The sequence below is a fragment of the Dermacentor albipictus genome, chromosome 5, assembly GCF_038994185.2.
Source record: "Dermacentor albipictus isolate Rhodes 1998 colony chromosome 5, USDA_Dalb.pri_finalv2, whole genome shotgun sequence".
Lineage (NCBI taxonomy): Eukaryota > Metazoa > Arthropoda > Arachnida > Ixodida > Ixodidae > Dermacentor > Dermacentor albipictus.
This window is the reverse complement of record NC_091825.1, coordinates 9,334,796-9,356,022: the sequence shown is the minus strand read 5'-3', so window position 1 is coordinate 9,356,022 and position 21,227 is coordinate 9,334,796. Positions and strand designations below refer to the sequence as shown.

Sequence of the window (21,227 nt, the reverse complement as noted above, 5' to 3'; positions counted from 1 at the left end):
CCACCTTAACGTTACATCCACCATTCTTCTTTCCATAGCTCGTTGTGTCGTCCTCATTTTACGTAGAACCCTTTTCGTAAGCCGCCGGGTTTCTGCCCTGTACGTGAGTACTGGTAAGACACAGCTGCTATACACTTTTCTCTTGAGGGATAATGGCAACCTGCTGTTCATGATCTGAGAATGTTTGCCAAACGCACCCCAGCCCATTCTTATTTTTCTGATTATTTCAGTCTCATAATCCGGATCTGTGGTCACTACCTGCCCTAGTAGTAGGGGTGTGCAAATACTCGAATATTTTATTTCGAATCGAACAGTGAACATACGAATAATTCGATTCACGAATCGAATGACTGCATACTATATCAGGAAGTTAACTCTGTCATCAACCATGTAGCTTTAGATAATGCCATAGCAGCAGTAACCAAGTGGTGCAAAGATTGGCAGATGACTAAACGTTAACAAGTCTGTTCTATTATCTGTAACCAGGAAGAAACATAGATCACTCTTTCAGTACACACGAAACAACGTTCCTCTTGCTTCGGTCTGCGAATACAAATATTTGGGAATATTACTAACCTCTGACCTCAGATGGGACGCTTACGTTAACAAAGTCACGGCAACCTCACTAAAACAGTTATTTTTCATTAGTAGATGCCTCAGACTAGCACTATCTGATATAAAGCTACTAGCATATAAAACATTTGCCAGACCGGTACTAGAGTATGCAAATGTCATTTGGTTTCCTTTCACTAACAAGCTGATTAAAAAACTTGAAGGTGTTAAGAGAAAGGCGCTCAGATAGATTTTTAACAAACATAGGCTAACAGACTGACCGACAGAACTACTCAAACAAGCCAGGATGCTAACCTTTCAAAACAGAGCAAAACTAGCGTGCCTTAAACCCGTTTACAAACCAATTAACAATCAATTAAATCCGGATACCTCACGATACATAACGAAATCTCAAACTAGGAAAACACGTCATAACCACCCCCACGCACTAAACGAGTTTGCACCCCATACTGACACTTTCAGGTATTCATTTTTTCTGCAGACTATACACAATTGGAATGCTTTGAACGTGAGCTCTGTTAGTAGTTCATTACTAATTGCTTATATCACACTTGTTGAAAACAATCTACTTACATCTCAGTAATTATTTTGTTTATTGTCAGCATCACTTTGTTACTATCTTTGTTTTGCATTTTGAGTTTATTGTTCACACACACAGATTCGCACAACTTGGAGCTTTCTACCCACATGCGAGGTCATAGACGAGCTTTGCACGCGTGCTCGCAATAATTGCCTACTGGTTGATTGTAGAACACGAATGCTGTTTCAGCAGCCATCACTCTAACCCGTACCTGTGATCCCTCGACCGTTCATTGATGAGCCACTCGTAGGAACATATTAGCGACTCGCTTCCCACCACAGTTTGTGGCCCGTAATCACATCTGCCAACGGCGAATTTTCATTACGGCCACACCATTGAGCATACTGTCTAGCTAGATAGGCCTAATCGAGGCTGTGTTTCTAGGTGATGGCGACTAAAGTCACTGTTACCGAAGCAAAGCAGATACATTTGCAACAGTGACGTGACCCTCAGAAAGCCGACAAACTGCCTTGTCAATGAAAGTGAGCGAACAGGATGGCTGATGAATGTTCATGGCTGCCATCTTCGGGGGGGGGGGGGGGGGGGGGAAACGTAATCTGGCCTCTCATTCTCAATGCCATTCGTAGGTGTACACAGCTTTCTTTCATAGCTTTGAGTGACCCGTCACAAGACAAGCTTGGAATTTATTTGGCAGGCTCAAAAATATCACGAGACACGCGCTGACCCCAGGCTGCAGATGCAGTTACACAGACAGCAGATAATGAAAAAAACGAGGGGAGGACGGGGGGAGGTCGTGGGAACCCGCCTCCGGATTTGACAACTTTTTATCGTCGCCTACACAGATCAGTGCCATGTGATACAGTGTACAGTCTCTGGTTTGTCTGTCCCACAGATTTGCCTTAACGAGTCGACAACAACCCACAGAAACCAACTGCATAAAGATGGAAAAGCCCTTATGTTTTCTGGAAGAAAACCAGAAAGCAAAACTGTCTAAGCAATAGAAGATTGCTATTAAGCACAGTATGGCCCGCTATTAAACTGAAAACCCATTGGTATTTTAGGACAACTTCACCATTTTTTCAGATTCAGAAGAAAAAAAGAACACTTGATTCTATTTTACAGACATTCTATCCATAAAAAATATTTTCCGGACCTTCGTATACGAGCTGAGTTGTTATCATTGCTGGCATACTAATTTGGTGTTCCTTTCTATAAGAGTAGAGCATACGATATACATCTAGATTCATAGGTACCCAAGTACTGGCAGCTAGCAACAAGATTCCTGTTAAGTAATGAGGTCAGCCTCCTGAGCAAGTGCAGCACTGTGTTTTGGGTGCAAAATTTGGAAGCACAAATGTTTGTGCTAAGTTTTCTGATATTCGATCTGATATTTGGTTTCTGTTCTTCATTCGATTAAATATTTTATTCTAAATCTACTATTCGGCATTTGTAAATCCCTACTTTGTATTGAAGCGAACAACGAATGAGGCTAATCTGCACTAATGGACTGAGCACAATTATATTAAGCAAGCAAGCATTCTCTGTTTTCAAGCCATGGGTGTTTGCAGAGCTCACCTGCAGGCTTTCAGTCCAGAGCAGATTTCTTCAGTGTCCTGGCTAGTCATGGAGGACAGTGTCGTGAAGATTCCACGGTGTAGTCCCATGTGTCCACTGCAGGAACGCGATAATGGCCTCACAAATGTAGTCAAATAATGTAGTGATACACTACACAGTGTAACTCACACGTGTGGCCTGTACATGCCACGACGCTCACCCTACAAAGCTACGGCTTTGCTTCAAGCTGACAATCTTGTCTAGGGGACACATATTACCACGACGTGGAAAGAAAGACTTAGTAGGTCCGAGTAGGAATGAACAGAGTGAGTGGCACGCAGTAGTAATGGTCTCAGGTACACCCCTCCAAAAGATAAAGGGCACCAAGCAGAAAGTTACCAGTTTTGTCCTAAGATGCAAGCCTGATGTGGTATCGTATGTTCACATGTCGCACAAATTTTAAAAAGTCGCAGATAGGTACGGTGTACCAGTTGTTTTCTCAGCGTCGCTCAAGCTGGGCTGTGTCCACACATCAGCTGCCTTGACAACCAGCACAGATGACAGAAGAAGCACACAAATCTTACATTAAATATGTGATCAGCATTGTACATGAAATACAGCTATTGTGTGGGAAGACCTATGTAGGTCAAACGGGACACTGAATCGACGAGTGAGCACGAGAGCTTAACTGAAGAACAAAGGCAATGCACACTTACCTGTGCATTGCAAATTGCCTGGAAGTGCGAGCCGCAGCTTTTTGACAAAAATATTGGGCAGAAGTAGGGACACACACAGAATCGTTGGAGGCTTTCCATATTAAGAGGCATGAACTGCAATGGCGACAAGTCGGTTTGTCTTTTCGGAAACAAGTTCCAACTGTTTCACTGCCACGAGTGACAAGTGAGCCACGTGCTTTTGGTGTAAAGAACATTACAAAGCCAGTAAGCAAAAAGAAGGAACGTATGAACTTAAATGAGAGAGAGAAAACAGAAAAGAGAGATGAGCTTGCACTGTTGACATAGGCATGGACTGGCGCAGACGCATCACCAGCTGTGCTCTGGTGATATGATCGAGATTCATTGGCGACCCAGACCAAATAAGGGACACCCGAGAGTTGGCCGGTGACAGCTCCAGCTCCTGAGCACCGGCTATGGTGCTGTGTAAGTGCTCCATGGCCTTGGTCAAGCCCCGTGAAGCCATTACCTGCCACGGTCTAGTGCCACGGAGGCCACTTCCTGGCCATGTCATCGACCAGGCGCACTATCGACTACGACCGTGGCATAGTCGACGCCTACGTTACATTAAGGTTACATTGGTAGAGTCTTGTGACACGCCGGCAGGCTACCGCCTCGTCGTGATGGTCAGACTGTTTCTCCTTTGTCTTATTAGGAACTGAGAAACTATAGTTTAAGAATTGGTTTGTTGTATATGAATAGCGAGGACAGGGATTTAGCATGTGTTCATAGTGTTATTCTTTATAGTTGTTTTTGTCATTTTATCTTGCTCGTTTTTATGTTATGTTTTTCTATCATTACCGTGTTTCACCCTGTTTGTTCCTAGATTGCCTAAATTTGTTGCAAGGGTACGCGGCTGAGTATGTGCTCAGCCACACTTACAGCCATGCATAGACACGACCAAGACGTGCGCCAATTTGTCCCCTTACTCCACCCCCTTGCGCACGCTTGATCATGTTACCAAGAGCTCACTCCCCTCACCCTCTTTTCCTTTGTTCGCCCAGGAAGGCGGCACTTGTGATGCCACCGTCTTTCTTGTCTCAGCCTCGCACACTATCACTCACACCTAAAGCACACAGTGCTCAGGGTGCGATAGGATATTATCGCACTTGGACTTCATACAGGACATGATGCAGCTTTACTTCGGCGGCCGTGACATGAGCAGCACGCTATTTAAGAGGTGCATTTGGAAGCAGCTGCTTGTAATTCAATCATTTGACCATCTGTGTCGATGGAAGTTTCCATTTGTTGACTTGGAATTTCTTTGCGGTGGCAGTGAAATTTCGTTATATTGAAATCGCATACAAACAGACTTCGTTATATTGAGGCTCTAAATACAGTGGCCTATGGACCAGTGGCTATGAAAAGTTAAATACATCATTATATCGAGAATTTCGTCATATTGAAGTTCGTTACATCGAAGTTTAACTGTATTACCTACTGTTCATGAGGAAACGCTTAGCAAGGAGCAGGGCCTCAAACTAATTGAGGATAAAAGGAAGCATGTCCATGCTGCTCGATTAGCAGAACCTAATGCAGTTCAGAAAGCATACGAGGAGAGGAAACAGTTCCAAGAGAAAGATTACATGCTTTGAAAATGAAAGAGAGTGAGAATGAGATAAACGTAGAGAGTAGACATATTAGCGTAGCAGAGCAGCATGCCAGGATGAAGACGCCAGAAGAAGTTGGCAGATTAGATAGTGTTTGTGACATCTTTGAAGAGAAGCTTGTGAGTAGGGAACCCTTGCTGTAGAATGACCTGGACAAGAGAATGGCTGACATTCCAATCGAGTTTTGTATAACCAACGAGCAGAAGGTGACCAAGATTTGATCCAGCATCCTTGGACTTGGCAGTGGAAAGCCAATGCCATCGTGGTAGGTACGAGTTTAAAACTGTGTTTGCTGTGTTAGAATGGATGACACTGTCACTGTGGTGTTGACATTATTCCAATCTGCAAAGTTTTTAGGGTTGATTACTGCATTTTGTACCTTTGGAGTGATGAAACAGTCATTCGACTTTCTGGTGCAGGTCGTGGCGCTGGCAAAAACCTGATTTGGGGCAGCAACAAGCACTTTTACCCGCATTGGCGGCGTAGTGGCTAGGCAGCTGCGCTGCTAAGTCGAAAGGCGCGGGACCAAATCCTGGCTGCGGTGGCTGCATCTCGACGGGGGACAAAATACAAAAACGCTTGTGTACTGTGCATTCAGTGGATGCTAAAGATCTCCAGGTGTTCCAAATTAATCTGGAGTTCCCCGCTGTTGGGTGCCTCATAATAATATTGCCGCAACGTCAAAAACAGGGGTCGTAGAGTGCTATTCAGGAGGCCGAGCGGCACGTCGCCTTTTTAATACCGAGCACAACTGCAATTTCTTCTTCACCGCACCTTGACAAGAACGCTCATGCACACTCGTGTTGTCCTTTTCTTCATCAGAGTACTGGCACGCCATTTGCATTCCTCCGAAGGAAGCATCGCCCTGATGCTCAATTTAAGCGGTACAACGAGACAGAGTACAACAGGACAGAATTACACACACAAACACACACGAAAAAGAAAAAGTTAGTTCGACAGGTACAGCTTCATCCGTACCACATGCTCCACTTCGGGTAAGTGCTTGCGGCGATTGAAGCTATTGTCACTGTCAGGAAAGACCTCGTAATTCACATAGCTCAGGCAGCGAATCACTCTGTACGGCTTAAAGTACTGTCTTAGGATCTTTTCGGAAAGTCCACGATGGCGTATGAGGATCCAGACCCATACTTTGTCGCCAGAAGTGTAGAAAATGGACGTGTGTAGAAGATCGTACCGTTTTGCATCTTGGTCTTTCTGAATGCAGATAAGTACGCGGGCAAGCTGTCTGGCTTCTACGGCACACTGAGTAAATTCATCAACGTAGGTAGGTACGTCGTCAAACTCATGTGGCAGCATGGCATCCAGCGCTGTCGTGGCTTCGTGACCGTGGACCAAGCTGAGTGGTGATATTCCAGTAGTTTGTCAAGCAGTATTGTAGGTGAATGTTACATAAGGCAAAATCTGATCCCAGTTCTTATATCCTATGTCGACATACCGTACATGCATAGCATGTCTGCGAGGGTCTTATTAAGATGCTCGGTTAGTCCATTCGTCTGTGGATGATATGGGGTTTTCCGGTGGATTGTACCACTGAGTCTGAGAAGTGAGTCAAGGAGTTCGGCACTGAAGGCAGTTTCCCTGTCTGTGATGACAACTTTTGGGGCGTCATGCCTAAGGATGATGCTTTCCATGAAAAAATGAGCTGTTTTGGCTGCTGTGCCCCGCTGTGTAGCTTTCGTCTTTCAGGTAATTGGTGGCAACTATTTCAGGTAATTTCAGGTAATAGCTTTCAGGTGATTGGTGGCAACAATGATCCATCTGTTGCCAGCTGTAGAAGTTGGAAATGGGCCCAGGAAATCCATTCCAATTTGGGTGAATGGCTGGCCTGGTACCTCGACCGGATGCAAGAGACCTGCGGGCTTGCCGAGAGGCGCTTTGCGTCTTTGGCAATCTGCACATGTTTGTACATGATGTTGTACAGCAGCGGGTAGTTTCGGCCAGTAGTGCTTCCGTTGGAGTTGGGACAATGTTCTCGTGTAAGCTAGATAACCTGCGGTGGTTTCATTGTGGCATGCTTTTAGTAGTTTTTCTCGAACTTATGCCAGTACGACAAGCAGGCACGTGCTGCCACTGGCAGAAAAGTTCTTATTGAGAACAACGTGCTGGAGACAAAACAATGGCAGTCCCCCGGCATAGAGAGTCGTGGAACGTTTTTACACCGGCCTTCTAAGAAAGTAATGAGTGGGAGCAGCTCTGGGTCATGGCACTGCTCCTCTGAAACGGTGACGTCGACGACACCCAAAAATGCAGCGTCCATGTACACGTCATAGCTACCTGCAGGCTAAACAGGTTACTACAAAGACGCAGTCATCATTCATTGGACCCTTAAGGACCCTTTACAGGGTATTACATAAGGGGGGGGAGTCATCATAGGCATACAGAAGTCAAAAATGTTACAAGAATGAATTGAAATAATGCAGGTCAGGTAATGCGGCGTCGGTGTGCCTCTTTCCTTATTTGTAAATGATGATCATGTCGAACTCCTGAAGGCTAAGACTGCAGCACACCAGATGGGTCTTTCAAGTTAGTCAGACAAGAAAGAGAAGGATGATCGCTAACAACCTTGCATGAACCGACGAAATTTCATAACTGCCCACACCATGGCAAGACATTCTTTCTCGATAGTTGAGTAGTTTTCCTCCGTACGAGAGAGAGCTTGGCTAGCGTAGGCGATTACATTTCCGTAGCTGTCTTGCCACTGCACCAGTATGGCACCCAGACCAACATTGCTCGCATCAGTGTTAAGTGCTGTAGGGTCATCTTGGACGATGTGCGCAAAAACAGGAGGCATTTGCAGGCGTTGGCGTAATTCGCTAACTTCTACTTGCTAATTCCCCCCCCCCCCCCCACACACACAGAAAGAGATCATCGCCTCATGTCAGGCGTGTTAACAGCGCAGCAATACATGAAAAATTCGCAGTGAAGTATTTGTAATAGGCGCACAGCCCCAAGAAATGCCTCACTGCCTTCTTGTCGGATGGTATGGGAAATTTTGCCACAGCGTCTATTTTAGGTGGATCAGGTCGTAAGCCCACATGTCCGACGACGTGGCCGAGGAAGCACAGTTCACTGAAACCAAATTGACTCTTGGGCTCCGAGCATACGGCTTGAAGAACAGTGAGTAACCAGCTTAGGTGCTCCTCAAATGTAGCTGAGAACACTATGCCGTCGTCTAGCTAGACCAAGCATGTTTGTCACTTCAGGCCTGATAGTACGGTCCATTAGATCCTGAAAAGTGGCAGGCGCTGAGCACAAACCGAAAGCAAGGACCTTAACTTCATAAAGGCCGTCGGGGGTCATGAAGGCAGTTTTCTCACGATAGCTCTCATCGCCCTTGATCTGCCAATATCCGCTTTGTAGGTTCACTGATGAAAAATAATATCCATGCCGCAGCCTTTCCAGCGAATCGTCAATGCGTGGCAGCGGGTAGACGTCTTTCTTCGTGACCTGGTTTAACTTGTGGTAATTGATGCAGAATCGCAAACTGCTGTCTTTCTTTTTAACTAAGACTACGGGTGATGCCCAGGGACTTTTCGAAGGCTGTATCCCATCATCCTCGAGCAGCTTCTCCATTTGCTTCTGAATCTCTTCGAGTTCCTTTGGAGCTAGACGGTAGGGATTTTGTCGAATTGGCCACGTAGTATCATCCGTGATGATGCGGTGCTTGGTCAGTGCTGTTTGTTTGACCTTTCTTTGACATAGTCTAAAAGCAACCTTCAAACTGACGTACCAGCTCCAAGAGGCGCTGCTGCTCAGAAGGCGACAGGTTGGACCTGACGTACACAAGCAAAGGTGTCAAGAGCAGTTTCAGTACCCGAGCCTCAATAAGTTGCGCATAATCTTGCTGGTCCAAGTTCGAGAATGTATCAAGGAGCTGACAACGAAAATTGCTCCACGTTTGGAAGCTTGCTTCCCTATTCACGTACCATGTACGAGCACTGTTTTCTAGCGCAAAATAAGCATGGGCAAGTTTTTGTTGTTCGTTCCAGCGATTTGCCAGAGCAACACATTCATACTGGTCAAGCCAGTACTCAACATCTTCAAAAGCATCGCCGTGGAAGATTTCGGGGTCGCGAGGGTGTTCAAGAGTCACCTCCATGGGGAAAGGCTAGCCGCCGTCTGTGAAGGAGGGAGAAGCGCCGACGATGTAGCCATGTTGGTGGGAGCCGCAACGAGAGGGTACTCCAGGCTAAGACCGAGCAGGCACCGACTGAAACAGTGGACTGGAGAGTGGGAGCTTCGGGACTGGATGTACGGCTTTGAATAGGGGTTGCCCACATGAGGTTGCAGGCTCAAGCACCTCCCCCAGTGTCACATCAAAAACAGGGGTCGTAGAGCACTATTCAAGAGGCATGGCGGCAGGTCAACCTTTTAATACCGAGTGCAACTGCGACTTCTTCATCTTCACTGCCCCTTGACAAGAACGCTCATGCATACTCACATTGTCTTCTTGATTGTTGTACTGGCATGGCAATATTGTGGTTTTGGCATATAAAGACCCAGAATTTTATTAATTAATTTGACAAGTACTTTCATAGCAATGTCCAACATACATACAACTGAGACCATTACGAGATATAGTCTCAGTTTAGACTAAAATAGTCAACAAATATAGCGGAGCTGGTTGCATGCACATCACGGAGCCATCGGGGCTAAAGTTTACCAAAATGGCTTTCCCTCTGTGTATGTGGTATAAGGCCAGTTTTATCCTTTAGACTTTGAAGAGTTTTGCATTTTGTGCACATCGAGTGAGGTAAAAAATGTTCGAGAATTTAGGGCACATCGGTAAAACCTAGGAGTAAACCTAGGTTATATCAAAGACATCCACAGGTCTCACACAGATGTCCCTGCACACACATTTTTATGTCGAAATGCAAATAAACAATGATGCACCTTCAGAGGAAGCACATAGGCAGCAGCAAGCTAGGATCAGCAGAGACTGACAAGAAGAAAAAAAAAAGAAAAAAAAAACTGATTGCACTGACATTTTCAGCAATTTGGTGTTGCCCATTTTGCCTGCTATAAACTTGCTCAAAGCAGGCTCTGGTGTCCTTTTACCAACAGAAGACTTGGAAGGTATGCTCGCAGACCGACAAACGAAACTTTTCTGTGAACAGAATTTTTCCTAAGCCTTGACACAGCATTCATAAAATCGTCGAAGAAGCTTTACGAAAAATCTGGGAGAGCTGGCAACAACTGTGCCCCTTCTTGCTCACCACCCGTGGTCGTCGTGGGGCAGGCGGCAGTCCCAATTAGCCAAACGCCAAGCACACTCGGCCTGCAGCTCAGCCAGGTCGGGCGTACTGGGCTCCAGGTAGGCGGTCAGCGTGTGGTAGAGGCCGCACTGCTTCAGGGCCTGCCATCATCGAACAAAAGGCTATGAAACACGCATGATGCCTTCCTCACCGCTGTAACACTGTGCCCTTCACATTCTGTGTGGCCACTACTCATTAGCACCCTTCAATGACCAGACCCTAGTGTAGCGAACAGGTAAGGTGCCATTTAAATGCACAGCTCCATTCAAGAGTGAAATAAATTGAATTCTTGGGTTTTATATCATTACGAAGCACCCCATAGTGGAGGACTCCATAATAATTTTGACCACCAGAGGAACTTTAACGTCAATGCCCAGGATAGAAACATTTTTGCATTTTGCTCCCATCGAAATGTGAATGCCACGGCCAGGATTTGATCCTGCGACATCGTGCTTGGGCCAAGCAACACCATAACTGGTAAGCCACTGTGATGGGTTCCATTCAAGAGTGTATGCCAAAAGTTCCGTCAGGCCATGTTGCCTCAGTCGGGGCACTCGGCCATTGCTATCCATGGGCGACACATGGCAGTAAAGAAATGGTACTCTTATTCAAGTACGATAACAAGAAACTAGGCTTATGCAAATGTTTATTGAATATTCTACTATTCAATATTTGGTCAGGAGCCAACTATGGGGAATTTTTAAAGTATTTGAAACAAATGAGTGTGAATTTGAGAATGTTCAATCGTCACTTTTGGTTTTGTCAAGCAAGTCACATTGCCATTAACTGGATCACAGCAAGACAAGCTAGAGAAGAAACATTTATTTATATAGTCGCAGATATGTATTTTTTAGAGGTGAACAAATACATATCTTGAATATGATATTGAAAACTGCATAATCATACACACATGCACATATTTAGAACAGAAATCCTTATGTCAGAATAATTAGGTACCACAGTTATACTTCATCTTGTAGTAAGGGGGCTTATTGCACTATAAACACACGGACAACAGAAGTAGAAGTGGGCATGATGCGCGCAAACTCACAACTGAATTTTATTGCGTGAAAGATGACATATATATATACAATGATCAAAATGATGTCATCATGCCGATAGGCCATCCAAAATCGTGTGTTTATAGCATAGTAACCCCCTTATTACCTGATGAACTTCCACCAACTAGCCCAACTTGTCGCTCTACTGGACACTTGTACTGATTAACAATAAAAAAAAAAAAACTTTGTTGGCTTCTTGTGATATGACTAATAACAATCAGGTTAGTATCACTAATTGGCATTAAAAAAGTGCACAAATAGCCTCTCAATGTATTTAGAGCCTGGTTGCAAACAAGCTTTCCAAGAATTCATGGCTACTGCAAGACTAGCTTTCCAAAAACATGAAATAGTTCATGAAAAATGATTGCAAGTTGTGGAAAAAGATGATGATGATAAAGAAATTCAAAGACAAATGGACGATTTGTTCTCATTTCAAGCCCGATAATTTGCAATCTTAAGAAGAAGGAGAACAGTAACGAGATTTCAATAGTCAGTTGTGAAACATTTGGTTAGTTTATAATATTCCAAAATACTGAGAAGCTCATTTTTGAAATTCCAATAGTTAGTATATAACATTTTATGTGTGCTCAACACTTAGTTCGCTCACAGCTAAAGGGCCCCCGAAACGGCTTGAACAAATTTTGTAGACATGTAGGGTACAGCTACAGTAAGAACATTTGCGCCCCAATCTAAATGAAGCATCTCATATTTAGACAGATATGGACGATTACATGTTACCCTTCTCCTTAGCTATGTTTTTTTTCTCCTCAACTTGTTCGCCGATCGGGGCTAAGCTCCGCCTACACTGACTCTGCATGATGTGACGCGTTATCTACTTTCGGTTGTCTTGGAGCCAGCTCCCATAGCCTCTCCAATCTCCCTGCTAGACACCTGGCCATCGTTTCTCAGTGAGAGCTATCCAAGCAGCATGCATTGTGAGTGTTCTGTCACAGCTCCAGGCATGACCGGTATTCCGGTAACCGCAGGCGAGCTGGGCGTTTTGACGAATTCGCGTAAACTGAGGCCCCTCCGTGCTGCTGCCACTATGATGAAGGGGCGCAACCCTGCACTACAGTCGAGCCCACTTATAACGGCCCAACTTAAGACGAACACTTGTTTATTATGAACAAGTCCGGCGTGACCGTCAAAATATACATTAGGGCTATGGTGCTCGGTCTCAGCTACAACGAACGCCCGTGAGCCTAGCCAATTGGCTACAGCGAATGCCTTGGTGTCGCAGACCATTTTCCACGTGGTGACAGCCACCAAACCTGTGCTGTGCAGGCTCCAAAAATCGGCTTTCCCGCGACGTCTCGCCAAAGGCATGGAGGAGCGGCGATGCAGCGAGGGGATCGCCGCGGATAGAAAAAAAAAAAGAAAAAAAGAGAGAAAAACTTAACGTTGCGCCTCACATGACTGCGCGACTGTCTTTTTCTTGCTTGTGGTAGTATGCATTTTGCTAGCGTTGTCGGCGTTGTTTCCTACTGGTGTGCTCCCGTGCCTATCTGAGGTGGCGAATTCACCAGCATCTACATTGACAGTAAAGCGAAAAGCTTTGGACTTGGCCAAGAAACTGTTGATTTTGAAAGGCCTTCCCAAGGAGCGAAAAACCACGAACTGGTGAAAAAGCATGATTTGTTGAAATCTACAATATCCACGATAGTGAAAGAGAAGGACAAAATCTACAAGAGTGCCACCACGAACTAAGCGACGAGGAAGCGCCTACAGAAAGCCACATGTGCAGACGTTGAAGACGCGCTTCTAAAGTGGTTTCTTGATGCTTGAGCATGCAATGTTCCCATCAGCGGACTGCTGATGTTGTCCAAAACAAAGGACTTAGCGTTCCTCCTGGACTTCCCAGATTTTTCCCCTGGCAATGGCTGGCTCCATCGCTTCAAGCTATGCCACGGAATTATTTTCAAGTCGATCAACGACGAATCGGCATCGCAAAGCAACAAAGACATCAACACGTGGATGTCTAAAACTTGGCCCATGTATCAAGTTATGCTGAAAGGAATGTATATAACACCGATGAAACGATGCCTGGCAAGACGCACGCTATGAAGAGTGACACATGTGCTGGCGGCAAGCACAGCAAAGTTCGCATAACTGTGCTTTTGTGCACCAACATGGATGGAAGCGATCGATGCTTGTCATTTGTCATCGGCAAATCAAAGAGGCCACGTTGCTTCCCCACATATGTACCAGTGCAGTACAGGCATAACTCGAAGTCGTGGATAACACTTTAGTTGTTCGCAGAACGGCTAATTGATTTTGACAGCAGCATGGCGAAGAAAGGGTGCAAAGTTCTTCTGATTCTCGACAACTGTACCGCCCACCATGTCCAAGCTGTCTTAGCAGCAGTTGAGCTGCTTTTTCTGCCGCCAAAGGTAAGATCAAAAGTGCAACCGCTGGACATGGACGTAATACGGTTGTTTAAAGCGACCTACAGGCGCCGTGTTGTGCAGTGGATGCTGATTGTCAGCTGATTGCAGCTGATCGCCCCGCTGCCAATGTGCCTCTGCAGGTCTCGCTGTACTTATAGATGTGTGGCGATCGAAATGATCAAAGCGACGTGGATGGAAGTGACACCCGAATGCATTCAGATTTTTTTTGGCAAGGCAGGCTTCGCCGACGCACCTGAAGCAGGCATTGAAGACACTCGACAAAGCCAGCCCGACGATGATTTGTAGCGACGCATTGTTGACGCTAACCTGGCCGGCTGCGATCTTGATTGGCAAGATTTTGTTGATGTAGACGACGCTGCTGAAGTTGCGGAGTCGTTTTGCGATGAGACCGCCATCCAGGAAGTGCGGGCATCAAGCGACGCCGAAGCATCGGACGACGACAGCAATCCATCGGAGCCAGCACCCGTAAGCACGACCACAGCAGTGAGCCATATTGAGGCCCTGAGAAATCTTGTGTATTTTAAAGCCTTGGGCGACTAACACATCGCAGCTTTGAATAAGCTTGAAACTGCCGTCATTCGATATGCTCTGAAGAGGCAGACAACGATCACAAATTTTTTTCTCAATAAATGTTTGTTTTGATTGATGTCAATTTTTGCGTGTAACCCACATATCACGAACTTCTGGATACAATGAATGAATTCCGCGTGATGCTCAGGTTCGTTATAAGCGGGCTCAACTGTATGTGGCGACAGAGTTTAGCCAGACAAACACACAACTAACATTACTGCGACCAAGTGTAAATAATTTCAAACATTTAAAAAGACTATGTGGTCACGATTATGCTCCTTCCGAAAATGTACACCAGCAGCAAAGTACACTTGGTTACTGTTATATTTGCACAGCATTTGTCTGGTTTAGCGCTCTGCCACCAGGCGGCTGCACCGTGCAGGCTGTTCACACCTGCGCCTCTGCTCATCCCACAAAATGCTGGACACCCAAGCACTGGACATCCCAAGCACTACCCAAGCACTGGACATGTAAAAACTCTCTGTTGTGGTAGCAATCCTCCGATGTGAAGTGACAGCCGCACAGATGCTGGCACCAATCGGACACCGACAGCCCGGTACGCTGAAGCCACTATGCTTGCATGTTGCTTTGCAGAAGGATGCTATGTTGCACCTGGACAGGTCCTCAATTGCTAGATTTGCAGCTTACAATGGGACAAGGGCAATCCAACATGCTCACTAAAAAAAGGAAAAGCTCGCAACCAATAATGACCGCGCAGGTCGCATCAACAGGGAGAACGTTGTAACACAAGCAAATGACAGTTGCTTTGTGCCAGAACTGCTTGCGCGCAGTGATAAATTGTCCTCGTGTATTCTCTTTCTGTTACTTTTTTTACTGTTTACTGTTACTTTCCGTCTCCGCAGTTTCAAATCCCACAACTATTCACACTATCCACTTGGAAATTATTCTACTACATTACTATTCCTGTTGCACCAAAGAAGTGTACAAGCCTAGAAGAAATGTATCCGTAACTACAGTACTGCCCAATGTGCTCCAGCAAAACTTGAAAGTATGCAATTTCTCCTGCCCAGCAAACTAATGAAATCTTTAACACAAACAACCTGGCCTTAAAATATTGTAAGAAAAGCTACTAATCAAGTTCCATGCTAACCTATTTGTGTGCAGAATCTAGATATTACTGACATCAATATTTATTGACTTTTCAAAAGCTTTCAATCACGTCTTACAAAGCTGACTAGCAACTAAATTTTCTTCACTAAACAGAGGTTCCCCAAGATATTGGGGAACCTCTTTATTGATATTACAATGAGTTTTTACCAAGGCAGCATTCTAGCAGTCTAATTTGTCAGTGACCCGCAATCTTGTACCCCTAGCTTGTACATGCGCAGCAGCGTTCAAGGATCAGCCAGGTCAACCAAACCACTGATAGAAAGGGTTAACATTACGTGAACAGAGGGAATAACGAAAGCAGAGTGTTATATCCTTAGATTGGGTTTCGAAGTGTTTTGATGACTAGCATCAGGCCATCCCCAACACTGTAAGTTCACCGCACCATGTTCCCTTTCCCCTCTGCTGGAGTAAACTCAGTCCCCATTGGAGGAATAGATACTTTTCTTCTGTGGCACTTTGCGCCCCCGAGCGATTATGCCAGCTCCGTAGGCCTCCCCATCGGCTATTGTTGTCCCGATGCCACTACACTACATCCCTACATTGGCGACGAGGTAAAACTTTCCTGCAGCTGCTTGCGCCTATTCTTACTCCTGCTGCATATACCATGGACAGTACTCTGCCTGCCACTTCTCTGTTTCCTTTGCCGACAACAACTGCATCGATACTGGCCTTCCCGCCCACTGCTTCCGCCACGGCATTTGTTCCGCCGCCGTTCCTTGCTTCACCCGGTATGACTACGGTATCCTGGCTGACTTGGAAACAATCTTTCCAAATGTTTCTACATGCGACCGCAGGCGCGTCATTGCCGGATAGGAAAAAGGCCGTGCTACTAGCCAATTTTGGCTTCGAGGGGCAGTGTTTGTTCTATGGCAAGCAGACCCGGCTACTACAACCTTTAAATACATACTATGCATCTTCAACAAGGATTATGAAGACTGTGCCAACTGTTTGGTTCATTCACGTTCGCGGTTCTGCACATCCTGTGAAACGGCAAGGTCAGCGGCCAGGCCCTCTCCCCTCACTTGCATTTACCCGAATACCAGACTTGCGAAACACTATTGTGGTAGTAATCCTCCGGTCTAAAGTAACAGCTGCAAACGTGCAAGTCCCGGCGCCGATCGGATAGCGGCAGTCCGATGCGCTGCAGCCAGTCCACTCGTCTGCTGCCTTGCAGAGGGACACAATGTCTGTCATATGTAAGAGGCATGGGGCACAAAAAGAAAAGAAGAGGACGATGTGCACCGACCGGTCCGAACGGCACGAGCCCTCGAGGCACGTGACTTAAGATATGATCGGAGGAGAAGCGGCGCCAAGGGGGGATTATCGACGTGGCTCTGGGCCAAGAAGGTTGGAGCACCAGCTTCGTACTGGCGAGGGGACCCATGGAGGTTCGGACAGGCTCGTGACACTGGCGACCCAGGGTGTGGCCGTCGACCTCGGCGACATTCGAGCGAGGGTCCCTGGACCTGCTGCAGCCTGCCACGGCAGTGCCGGGCATTCCAGGAATTGGATCCCCCTTCATCGGTAGGCCAGCACGGACGATAGTCCCCGGGGCTTCTCGTCGGCACACGGAGAGGTAGCGGCGGAGCCCCTTGTTAGGCCTAGCCAGGCAGGCCTGAGTGACAAGTCACCGACGTAGGTTGGGACGCTGGCATCCGAGACGGAGGAGCTGGCCGGCCAATACCAAGGAAACAAAACTTGTGGAGTCGGCAGGAGCACCGACTGGGATCAAGAGCCGATGCACATCGAACTTGGAGATGCGCACCCAGACTGAGCTTTGTAAGAATGTTCCTTTTGTAAGCGTGCGGCCATAGGCCAGGGTTGCCGGACTCGCGCGGAACGCGCTAAGGACGAACGTAGGGGAGAATAAGGACATATATAGGCTACACAAGTGTGGAGTTTTGTCTTTGTCAGTTGAGCTTTGAGTTACATTTTGAGTGTGTTTTATTTTGAGTTTGCTCTTAGTAAAATCTGTTTACTGTGCTCGCCTGCGTCTCCCGACTCCATCGCTCCCCGCAACATCCGCGTAAAAGTGTCACAGCTTGATATATTGCCAGTTGCTACGTTTGCAGTCCACAATGCAACAAAGTCGAATCATAGTGCTAAAGAAAAGACAGACCGACACTGACCGCGGAGCTCACGTCAAGATGGAGCATGTTGTAACACAAGCAGATGACGCTTGCTGTGTGCCGGAAGTGCTTAAGTGTAGTGAGAAACTGTTCTTGTGCATTCTCTTTCTGTTACTTTCTAATTAAAGAAACAAATTAACTAACATTCTAACTATTCCGAACATCATTTGTTCACCATAAAGGTGGAAAAATGATCGATGACGAACCCTGGACAGACTATCGGATAGCTTGCCTTACTGACGTCAATTGGGTGATTTACGTCATATGGGTAGGGGCAGCTGAAAATTCCGCCGAGCAGTCTGCTGCGATCGGCAGCGATGTACATTTTTAAAACCTTATAAGAAATTGCACGCTTACGCGGAGCACTCAGATGAGTCAATTAGTGATCAGAAGGACCTACTCTTATGACTCAGTACGTTTGTACAAAATCGTTAAAATCGTTTCGGGTCCCTTTAATAAGAGCAGACTGTACTGTACATCTGAATAGATTTCTATGTACCTAAATTACTGATAGTTGGCTACATTCTTGCTATGCAATGCTAGGAGACACTCCAGTATGTGTGTGCACCATAGTTTCTTGCCCAAAATTTGTAAGCATCGTCTTTTGTGAAAAACTTACATCCCTATTTTCCAGTCTTATTTCCAGAATACAGGAGGGTATTTCCATTGTAATGGGAGGTGGTTTGTATGGGTTATCGTCAGCTTGTTATAACGCTAATCTGCATGACTGACAAAAGTGGGAAATGTGCATCATAGCACTCAGCACTGCTCTGTACAGTAATAGCCACTGACGGTGAAGAATTCTCAAATTGGGAGGCCTACGGCAAGTTCGCGTGGCATCCCCCACTCCCCAATATTTTTTCTTCCGCCTCCATCTGCCGTCTATGCAAATGCATCTGCAGCTGAGGGTCAGTGTGCTGTCATATATTTGAGCCCACCGTGTAAATCCAAGGCTAGTCTTGTGACAGGTAGCTCGAAGCTATGAAAAAAGTCTGAAATGTCCACAAGCGTAGGGATCGGCGACGCTACTGTGATGTCTGCGTAGCCCCCGTTTTGACATGTCGAGATTACGGCGAGTGGAGACGTCCAGACTCACGAGGTGCAAAGAGCCGAGCAGACGACGCGAGTGCGGGACCAATGGCGAACCGCGCTGGAGTCACATGGCGGGCGCAGCCAATCGCAGACTCCGGCACGACCTTCAATCATTTGCTTTTTGTGCGCTTGTTTCTGAACGGAGGATATCGCTGATGTGGCAGATTTGAAGATGGAAAAATGTGCTTTCCAACAAGACCAAGATGGCGGCACTCGGTTGCGCCGTTCCGGAGATATTGTGGCTTGAAAAACGCTGTTCTTTCTTTATTTCCGCGAGATTTTTCGCCACCTTGGCTGATAAAACGAATTTTTAGGGCCCTTCTAAGTGGTTTACAGAGATGATATTTGGGTATAAGATAGAAAAAGGGTTATAGAAACTGAAAATGTAGTTTTCAAAAAATCGATTTTTTTGGCAATTTTTCGCTATGCGAAAGCTGCGTCCCCCCTTAATTTTCGACAGAGATGACAATCAATATTAACTTCAACAAATTTTTACTCTGTAAAGGTAAACAGCACATTTATTTTTTGTTTGATTGTCAGAGTAGGAGGCACGTTACATTATTATATAAGTAGGTGCACACTGCTTAGAACCTCCACAAGATCGGTGCTGGTTAGATTTGCCATCAAATAAGGGCAGCAGTGGGTGCATTTTCCTGCCTTTTATAAAATCCACCTTGGCCATTCAATTGTGTTGGTTCTGTAAAGATGTCTCATGCACTCTAGCTTTCCAATAATAAAATACTGAATAGCTCAACTATCTATTTTATTATGTCAAGTTTGAATTAACAAAGTCAACTATATTTCTATATCTTACTAAAGAACATGGTTTGTCGGTTTTCTTGAATGTACAAGTACAATTCTAGCAAAATGCAGAAATAACTTCTTGATAAAGCGGAGCATGACCCACATGGCCAAGGCGGGCGTTGCGTTCCGTGGCCACAAGGTCAGCTCGTGCCAGCAGTGTTGGCCAGTGACTGCCCTGCTGCTCTGCCCAATGGCGCCAAAGCAGCAAGTGTGCCGGTCCCCCCAGTGCCAGGCACCGGCAGCCGGTCAGGGCGTCGAGGTCCCCGAGGCCCGACAAAGAGGACACCAGCACCGATTGCACTGGGGCTGCCTCCGCAGCACTCCAGTGCAGGAGTGGGGCACCTCCATCGTCGGAGGGCAGTTTCCTGAGCATGAATGCAACCAACACAAATTAACAGAGGCCTCATCCTAAACTACAAAATAGGTTTTCATTACCTCAAACTCTGAAACATTGGTTAAGCCAAAATTTCTTTTGTTTGCCAGCAGTGTTTATTTTTCACCCGTAACGTCGAAAAATTTTGGTGCCAGACTTGAGATTGTCGACTGCGAAAATTGAGCTTCACTCTGGAGCGCAGGGTGTCTAACCAGTTGGCATTTCCAAATTCTGAGTTTTCCAGGTTTTCCCTGAGAACCATTGCAAAATTCCGTGAATGAGCCAGAAATTTGTTTTTTATGTCAAGTCGGGCTGACACCATGTTGTCCGATTGCTGTCACTCTCTAGTAAGCGTGTAGAAAAAAAAATGATTTAATCCAGTTTGAATAGTAAGGAGTAATATCTATTTTATTCAAAAAGGAAACAGAAAGAAGGTGACAGTAAAATGCACAGCAAAAAAATGATAAAACCCATTCCGAATAGAGTCGAACATTTTCATATACGAATGAAAAGAAGATGCACACAGAAGTACACGACTCATCCTTTTGCGATGACTTATATGATTGTTTAAATAAGATTACCATGCGTTTCCCTGGAACTGAAATTATACTCTTAGGCGATTTTAATTTTCCTAACATTGTCTGGTCACATGTCAATCCTTTTTCTAATCCTTCGTCGGCTGAGGCCAATCGGTTCATTTCCATTTGCTCTGACTTCGGCTTATCGCAGATCGTCAGACTTCCAACACGTGTAGCACAAAACACATCTTCAGTCCTGGACCTCATTCTAACGTCATCGCCTGATAACTTTTCTGTGGTGACACACATGCCCGGACTGAGCGATCATGATATCTTGCATTTTACACTTACAACAACACAACAAAAAACATACCGACAGCGGAAAAAGTTCCGAGATTATAAAAAAGCTAACTATCAAGCCATCAACAGAGAACTATGCATATTTCTAGACACTTTCCTACCACTTTATCTGCAACACTCCGTAGAAACTAACTGGTCTATCTTCAAAAATAAAATAAGTGAGCTTATCACCAAACACGTACCCCTTCGATCCGTCTATGCTAACAATAAAGCACCATGGTACAGCACATATCTTAATTGGTTATCGAACAGGAAAAAACGTTTATTCCGTACAGCGAAACATTCCTCAAAACAGACACATTGGCTAGCATATAAACACGCAGCAATTTCATATATTAAAGCCCTAAGGTCAGCCAAATTTTCATTCCTTAATTGTACACTTCCAAATTTATTGAAGACTAATCCAAAACGCTTCTGGGAAGCCATACGAGGAAACAACCATAAAACTGGAATATCATTGCTAACAACTTCTAGGGACCCAGTACCTGACCTA

At 45.6% G+C, this 21,227-nt stretch overlaps 1 protein-coding gene across 9 annotated transcripts in view; it reads right to left on the bottom strand.

The window, feature by feature from the left end:
• tefu (Serine/threonine-protein kinase tefu) overlaps nt 1-21,227 on the bottom strand; it is a 1,084,056-nt gene that overhangs the window by 388,724 nt on the left and 674,105 nt on the right. For all 9 annotated transcript variants that reach the window (XM_070538252.1, XM_070538256.1, XM_070538258.1 and 6 more), the window contains 3 exons: nt 19,587-19,848; nt 10,250-10,389; nt 2,690-2,785 (listed from right to left, as the gene is read on the bottom strand). In XM_070538252.1, coding sequence (XP_070394353.1) covers nt 2,690-2,785; nt 10,250-10,389; nt 19,587-19,848 — 498 coding nt within the window. The remainder of the gene's footprint in view (nt 1-2,689; nt 2,786-10,249; nt 10,390-19,586; nt 19,849-21,227) is intronic.